Source organism: Ascaphus truei, chromosome 20, assembly GCF_040206685.1.
Source record: "Ascaphus truei isolate aAscTru1 chromosome 20, aAscTru1.hap1, whole genome shotgun sequence".
Lineage (NCBI taxonomy): Eukaryota > Metazoa > Chordata > Amphibia > Anura > Ascaphidae > Ascaphus > Ascaphus truei.
In genome coordinates, this window is record NC_134502.1 from 20915008 (window position 1) to 20924128 (window position 9121).

At 39.7% G+C, this 9121-nt stretch overlaps 1 protein-coding gene across 1 annotated transcript; it reads left to right on the top strand.

Moving 5' to 3' along the window:
• Window positions 1-3128: 3128 nt before the first annotated feature.
• Window positions 3129-4073, top strand: LOC142471008 (olfactory receptor 5V1-like). The gene has a single exon (XM_075577807.1). It carries the CDS (start codon window positions 3129-3131, stop codon window positions 4071-4073), a length of 945 nt encoding a protein of 314 aa, XP_075433922.1.
• Window positions 4074-9121: the final 5048 nt, after the last annotated feature.

The window sequence follows — 9121 nt, forward strand, 5'->3', positions numbered from 1 at the left end:
CCAAGGTCACAAGGAGCCGACACCAGGAATTGAACCAGGTTCAAATTTAGTTCCAGTCAGTGTCTTCACTCACTGAGCCACTCCTTCTACCCATAATAATATTTTACTGTGGGATGTAATAATGGGACTGTATTTTATGTTGCCTTAGTTTTATCCAGAGATTATTCTCTTGGACATTAATTGCTTATCCGGGCTGCAAAACATGTACAAAAAAGTGCAACAAATATGTTGTAGGAAATACCCCATCACGTTCAGAAGTTTCCCTTCCTTTATGCCACAGTTGTGCTCCAGTTCTGCAGATTGGAAACTTTGCAATGCCCACGTGTTACAAATTGTTTCACTAAAGAATAATGTTGATGGGTAATCACTAACCACAGCAATAAAAACTAATAAACCATCAAAGTAATTTGTAGCAGAAAAAGTGAACATCATTGAAAAGTCCCAGTAAGAATCAATTTGAGCATAAATAGTGTATTTGGACTCAGGTTTATAAAATGCTCCCCAATTACATGTTTCCTTTATACCAAGACGTATCATTGCTTTAAGATTAAACACCACCAAGTCTTTTTCCAGCAAAAGGTTATTAACCATGTGCTATACTTGTATATACTGTTTATTTAGAAAGTTTTCATACAGTATTATTAGCAGGTGATTGGGGAAATAATACATAAAGTAGGTGAGGTATAATTACACTAAAGAAAGGATTTCAAGCACCGATACTGTATGTGTCCTGAGAGTTACAGATGTGGTATAGGGCATGCTCAACAAAGGGGATCCTATCACAGCCCAAAATGCAACTTCATTATTAAAGAGTAAGACTGTAAAGAAAACCAGTAAATTATTCAACAGATTTGGTGTATACAGTTCATTGTTCCTAGAGATAACACAACATATCCTGTTATAACTCAAAATATCCCATAGTTCCAATATGATTCAATGAGGGGTGGGGAGCCGTGTTGGTCCTTTCCGCCATGTAGTAACAAAGGAGGGAGCGGGAGTGAGGGGTATGATACATTTTATTGGACAAACGTAGTTGATATTTTGCGAGCTTTCAAACCTAAAAAAATATTATATACAGTGTTTGTAAGAGGGATATCTGGTTGGAGTGGATGTTAAGATTCAGTGGCAGTGACAGAGAAGAATATCTCAACGTATCCCAACATATCTCAACATATCCCAACATATCACATCATATCACATCATATGACATCATATGACATCATATCACAACATATCCCAACTTATCCCAACATATCCCACCAGAGGAAACAATGATGCTGGCTACATCTGCAAATCTCTCTGCAGTTATCACTTCTATTTTAAGTTTCAATTGAACCCTACAATGTTTATATCGTTTTGTGGTTTGTATTAGGAACCATTAACCAAAGGGAAGATTTATCCCAAGTAACGTAAATTTATTTTATCATTTTCCTCCAATTGGATCATTGGGCAGTGACACAATATGTGCGCCTGCATTACTTGTACTACATATCTTTAAGCACAAGCGGAGAAGAAGGAAATAGTTGGTACGCACAAAAAGGGGTAAATTACCACTGATGCCTCATTTTCTTTAAGTGTTATACAGATATAATCCTAATTAAAACTTAAATTTTATTATACCTGATTAAAATAAATTGTTTGGAATAACCACATACAAAAAACAAACATACAATGATATTAAAAGACGGAGAGGTGTGATAGGGTGTTTAGTGGAGGTATAATTATATATAAATACCTCTCTAAATAATACTTAGTGGACCCTATAGTAAGGGTGATCGCTATACTGGATATGTATAGGTATATATCAAACCCCTAGCCAAAAGCAATGGAAGGAGGTAAAGGCAGATGAATATGCTTAGCTGTTGGATGTGAGACTGAGTATATTGCTGGCTGAGTTGAAGCAGCCACTACTCACTGCACATGGTGTCATTAAATATACTGTTGTAAGCTTTATTGTGACAGGTCTAGTATGAGGCCAGCCACATTCACTGCAGATATATAGTAGATCAACCCTAGGGTCTGAGTGCTCTTGCTGCCCACGAATGCAGTCTACGAAGCACTCAGACAGTATATCACACACACCTCACCGATGAGCCGACGTCAGCTTCCAACTGCATGCAGATTTCTTTTCTGTTATACAGATATAACCAGATTTACCCTCCAGAAGCCATCGAAAAAGCAATGTTTGAGAGGCAAGAGAAACCTGATTGCCATTATTTGGAGTCAGAAATGACTTTATTTTTCCACTTATGAGACATCAATGGTTGATGTTACACAGGGTTTAAGTTTGGTTTCCTCAGGAAATAAATACCTGAAGTGCAAATATATAAGTCCTGTACAGTATCTGTCATCTAAATATTTCATACTGTAGGTTGAACATGATGGACATATTGTGTTCTTTAAACCTCATCTACAATATGTACTGTATGTAACATGTTTTCCGCTATTTTGACCCTATCCCTAATCTGTTTTATTTAGCAAACATATAAAAATATATACTGTGTGTGTATATATATATATATATATATATATATATATATATATATATATATATATATATATATATATATTATATATATAATATATATATTATTTTTTTTATACAATATTATACAAAGTTCAATAAAGCATAGTGTACTTTGTGTACCATTACTATATCAAGGATTTTATGTCTTATATGTATTAAACAGATGCAGCGGCCATTATTTTAACAAATCATGGCGCCGTTTTCGTGTGCGCTGCTGTACTCCACGCGGCATGAACGCGGCCAATCGTCCCAGGCACACGTGTTTATCGTGGTTGCATTGTTTGAATTCAAGGATTGTGTGCAATTTAATGCAATGAATTGTATGAATTGTAATGTGTCCAGTACTGTGCAACTGTGTCATTTTCAGGTGTTTAAAAGCCAGAACGCTAAAATGCCATTTTATGCACTAGCCTGCACTCGCGTCTTAAGGCGGTACGGTTGGAAGAAATCCCACGCCATGACATGGGTATTCCGAGGTATACACCGCGTGATTTATTAAAATAATGGCCGCTGCATCTGTATATCTGAATAAACACTTTCTCCTTGCAGCACGAGAACTGATATTGAATTTGAAGATCTCCTTTAACTCTAACATCCCACAATGCTCCGGGAGAATCAGACCACGGTTACAGAACTTCTGCTTCTGGGATTTCCAGCCATTCACAACTTCAAGATCTTACTCTTCTTTGTCTTCCTTCTGATATACATTTGCACCTTAGCTGGAAATGTTCTGATCATTGTCTTGGTGTCAACCAGTCACCAGCTCCGTACGCCCATGTACTTCTTTCTCAGTATCCTGTCTCTGTCTGACATCTTGCTAACCACAGCTATTGTGCCTAACATGCTATACGTAATAATGGCAGAAGGGGGCGTTATCTCTCTCGTTGACTGCATCACTCAATATTTCCTCTTTGCTGTCTCAGCAGCTGCTGAATGTTTCCTCCTTACAGTGATGTCCTATGATAGATACCTGGCCATCTGCAAACCATTGCGTTACTCTGCTATTATGGACTTTAAGCTTTGCTGCCAAATGGTTTTTTGGTCTTGGTTCTTAGGTTTTATGGTAGCACTAAATATGGTTATTTTGGTTTGTTCATTTCAGTTATGTAAACCAAATGTCATTGATCATTTCTTCTGTGATATTGCCCCTCTCTTAGAACATTTGTGCTCAAACCGATTCATTGTGGACACAGTATTATCTTTTCTAGGCATCCCTTGTGTTATTCTCCCATTTATCTTCATCATTGTGACTTATGTCTGTATCACCCTCACCATCCTCAGGATCTCCTCCACCATGGGGAGACAGAAAGCCTTCTCCACCTGCAGCTCTCACCTGGCTGTTGTGTGCACATATTATGGGACACTGATTGCTAAATATGTGGTTCCATCCAAAAGACAGTCATTGACTGTAATGAAAATCACTTCTCTTCTGTACACATTCGCCACCCCATTATTCAATCCCATCATCTATACTCTGAGGAACAAGGAGATCCAGGCAGCTCTGTGGAAATGTATCAGTATAAGGGTACAAACATATTTTGAGTAGCATGAGATAAACTACAGAAGGTCAATTCTATCAGGTTGTGTTCAAAGCGGTAAAAGTAGCATCTTTACTGAAAGATATAGTATATGCAGTAAGGATATCTCTTATAACCTGTAGTTTTGCTGTTACAGTATATTGACATTAAGGAAAAAATGCATAAACAAAGGTATTTCAGCACCATTATTCTCCTCAAGCAATAGTGCTAGATTTGGACAGTGATAATATGGAGCTATGGAACTGAAAGTATAACAAAATGTATAAAAATAAATATAATTATTACATAACAGGAATAGCTTGAAAACCATCAGCAAACTTTCTTAATAGTACACAGACAGAACCCTAAAACTAATTAATAAACTCATACCTCAGAAATCCAGAAAATAACCCAGTGGGCCAAGAGGATCCATGCTTTATTTCAAGGAAATTATCGGAAACATAATTTTATTCATAATTCCTCTGGTACTGAAATGTTACAAATCTTGTATTCTTTGAAAATTGGGTTTCTACGTGTAAATAACAGGATAATAATTTGATCAAATTCTGTTTATAATATTTGCAGGATTGTCATTTTCCCTCCTACCTCCTTCACTCAAAACTTACTGGGGCCCAAGTCATGGCTGAGTCCTGGACCTTGCAATTGCACCCCTATATCTCCACTCAATGGCTCATTGTGGCCCTCATAATGGCTTATCCACCCTTCCTTTTTAACAAACAGCCTCCCTCTCAAGAGTACACTGAGCCTAGGTAATGTCTGTAGTCCTGGGCCCGGTTATCTTTTTGGAGGGTCTACTCTTTGGTCTAATGTTTGTCTCTGTAACAGGGAGAAGCCTTTTACAAAAAGCTAAGGCTGTTTGGAATCAGCCACCAAGAGAATAATCCAATCCTGGAATAAGCAAGATAATTAACGAGTCCAACGTACAGCCCACACTGAGAGAAAGGAATGTGTCCAAGATGGTAGAGGGGCACAGGGAATGGCATATGTTATGCTATGTGTATAGGGACTTTTTCATTCTGGGACAAGAAAAGGCTATGTTTTCTGTTGCTGAACTTTGGCTGATTAAAAGCCTACTTTTACTTTTCCATATGCAAGTCTCCTGTCGTTACCTCTGCGTGCATCACCTATAGTCTCCAATCTCATTAAACCCAATGTCTCCCATGCCACCCAGGCTGATAGGCATGCCAACACTCCTACACACCACAGGGGGGGGTTAAACTCAAACCCCACCCCAAATCTGGAGGGACATGTAACCAAAGAGGGGGGCAGTTGATGACACACTCACCCAATGAACCTCAGTACAATGGCATTTGAACCAGGAGAGACTACAGATGTAGCCAAAGTTAAATTCCCTGCTGCTAGGGAAATTTGCAGGAAATTGACCAGGAGTGGAGAATTAATGCTGTTTGGTGTTCAATCCAGAAATATTAACAACTAAAGCATTCAACAAAAGAGAAATATACCCAGTGCTACGTCCAATATGACAAAAAAATACATCGTTAAATACTTAGAAAGTGAATGCATGTGCTTCTTCCATTGGGCTAGCACTAAATGGGGAAATAAATATACATAGTGAAACCTACGTCTGTAAGACAGAGGAGACTTTGGTTATGTCCTTTGATCAAATAATGACAAGCCTGCTACCAACGTAAAGGTAAGTCTCAATAGCAGGTCCCTATGATAAATGCATACAAATGTACTTAGTTTATTAACCCCTTCAGGGTATATTTCAAAGTGTAAGCTAATGTAACTTAGTGCAGTTAGAAAGTGGTATATACCAGTGAAGATACTTACATGTATGCAAGTAAAGTGAAAAGTGAATTACAGAGACCTTACTGGGAGATTATATACCTTGAAAAAGGAGGGACCAACACAAAATTTCGCTGTTCGCGGATGACGTTATCCTGTCACTGACATCCCCCATGACGACCCTTCCTAATCTTCAGTTTGAGTTGGAAAAAATCGGCCGGATCTCAGGGTACAAAATTAACAGCGATAAATCAGAAGCCCTGAACCTATCCCTTACCACCCAAGAAGTAAAACTAATGAAGCTCAACTTTAGTTATAAGTGGAGCTCCACAAACATAAAATACTTGGGAGTCATAATAGCCAACTCATACGCAGCATTTTACAATTGCAATTTCCCCCCTTTATTTACAAAAATTAAACAAGATCTCCAGAGATGGAACAAATACCATATTTCGTGGCTCGGTAGGGTAGCATCAGTTAAGATGAACATCCTTCCCAGACTGCTGTATTTCTTCCAGACTCTCCCGGTCTGCGTGCCGCTGGCGGACCTCAAAAACATCCAAAATAGCATCTTCCAATTTATATAGAAAGACAAGAGGCAGCAAGTGGAGCTTGCCCCATAGGAGTGCAGAGGCCTAGGTGTACCAAATATAATCAAGTACTACAGAGCTGCCCACCTAAAGCAAACGGTGGTATGGAATAATGACCCAGCGTCCTGTGGCTGGTTGGAGATTGAGGCCTCATACGTGGCTCCCCTATCCCCTACGTGGCACTACTTTTGTCCCAAGGGGGTGGGAAGATAACAATACCAGGCGAATTTGGCCTGGGAGCTATGAGATGTACGTGGAAAATTTGGCCACAAACAAAAGACAGACATGGATTGACATCCTTCCCCTCCCCCCTTATACCTATATTCGATAACCCAGATTTTCCCCCGGGTTGCGACCCCAGGGACTTTAAGCAATTCCGAGAGTCTGGTATAAAGACAGCATCAGACTTACTTAACAAGGGGTCTCTGATGCCATTTTTGGAGTTACAGGAAAGACACCCCTCGGTAAAACTTCCCTTATATGGATTCCTCCAGATCAGACATTTCCTCCAAGTGGCGTCCAAAAGGTCCAAATTTAAAAGCCTCATGACTTTCGAAAAGAAATGTGCCATGGGAACATACCAAAGAGGTCAGATCTCAGGAATCTACCTGGGACTAGCACGTTCCATGATACCCGCTAACCACAATTACATGATGAAATGGGCTGAGGACCTAAACGTAGAAATAGATAGAGATGACTGGTAGGACATTTGGAAGCTGCAGCCAAAACATCCATTTGTACTACTACCAAAGAGAATGTATACAAAATTCAATTTCATTGGTACCTGGCCCCGAGAAGGCTGAGCCAGATCTTCCCTGACCAGCCCGATATGTGTTGGAGAGGGTGTGGTCAGGGTGGAGACCTGGCACATAAACTATGGGCATGCCCTAAGGTCCAGATATTCTGGAATATGATCCGCTCTATAGCTGAGGAAAAAGCAAGAGAAGAAATCCCTCTAGACACCCTGGTGTTCCTTCTAGCAAAACCAATTGACTCAGCCTCAGCTTCCATGAGAAAACTAATCTCAAACCTGCTCACAGCAGCTCGCTGCTCGCTAACAGCCAACTGGAAAAAAATAAAAACCCAGTCCAAACAGATGGTCCTCCGTAGAACAAATGAGGTTAAATCGATGGAGTACTTGTCGGCCCTCCTAAACCAGAGCCTGAACCGGTTCAACAAGGTCTGGGGCTTATGGCCCTACAATTAAGATTAAAATACCCGAATCACCAGATCGCTGCGCCTTCCCCCCCTCCCCCATCCCTCCTCCCCCCTCCCTCTTCCCCCTTTTCTCTTTCTCTACCTGTTCTTCACTATACTCATTTTTAAAATAAGGAGCAGTTACTGCCCCAGTATGTTTTATGTAAGCTTCCCTGTCTAGGTCTTTAAAGATTGACTGTCTTATTGTATGTACAATGTGTTATAAACATACCTCTTGTAAACGTTTTGGAATGTTGCCTGTAACCCTCCATGAAAACCAATAAAAATGATTGTTATAAAAAAAAAAAAAGGAAAAGGAGGGACTAACCTCCTACAAGCTGCTCAATAAGCAGTTACAGGTGGACTGGATAAATACATTAATCACACCCTAATAGTGGTGCCCGCCTTAAGCGTGCTGCTTGGGATTCGATTCGGCCCAACAAAAAATGTAAAACAAATAAATATATTATATACAAGTAAAACGATTGGCCATACATATGTGAAAAAAAAACAGAAAGTGTGTCCCTGCGTTTCTCCCATTGGGCTAACAATAAATGGGGAAATAAAGATACATAGTGAAACCTAAGTCTGTAAGACGAAGGAGACATTTGGTTACATTCTTTGATCAAATAATGTCAAGCCTGCTAACCAACGTCAAGGTAAGTCTCAATAGCAGGTCCCTATGCTAAATGCATACAAATGTACTTACCTTGACGTTGGTTAGCAGCTTGACATTATTTGATCAAAGGTTTTAGCCAAAAGTCTCCTTTGTCTCACCTATGTGCTCTTTGGGATGTTCTCTCCCTCACAAGCTTCTGACTGTTCATGATCTTTTGTGATAGCGCTCTATGAATATTTTTGTTTTCTCAGAAACCTGGCATTCTCAGTCTAACTCTGCACTAGAGGCTGTTATTTCCTATGTTGTATTTTCTCTCTCTCACACACACCTTTCCCTATTTGTATTCTCACTGTCTGTAAAAACTACTCCATACTCCTTCACATTCATTTTTCTCATTAGAGGTGCAAATTGTCCAACCTCTGTCTCCCCTTTCTCTGCAGGTTGTGGTCTTCTATTGACCAACTATCTCAACATGACCCCTTCAACTTTTCTACCTGTCTTTGAATCCTGGTATTCCTTCCTGCTTTCCTCTTACATCCCCACCTTTCTTAAATGACACATCGATGATCCCGAGTTTGACTGGGCTGCCTCTCTTCAATTTTCATCTATAGTTTCAGCCATTTGGCTTCTTCCAGTACAAATAAGGATGGCAACTGTTCAGACCTTGTTTTTACAAGGAACTACTCAGTTTTTTGACTTCAATGTCTCCCCCTTTCAACTACTTGACCATTAGCGCTTCTCAATATCTGTCTCTCATTTCCTTTCCTCTATGCCACAGCCTCCCATAATATCTTAAATTCCATTGTTGTATCTGCCCTGGAATCCACCCTATTCTCCAAACTCTCCTCTTGCTCTACCCTTAATCCTCATAATCATTTTGATACATACAATATAGTTCTAT

Bases quoted from the DNA above. Each gene is read 5' to 3' on its own strand.
- LOC142471008 (XM_075577807.1), top strand. From the start codon at position 3,129: ATGCTCCGGGAGAATCAGACCACGGTTACAGAACTTCTGCTTCTGGGA.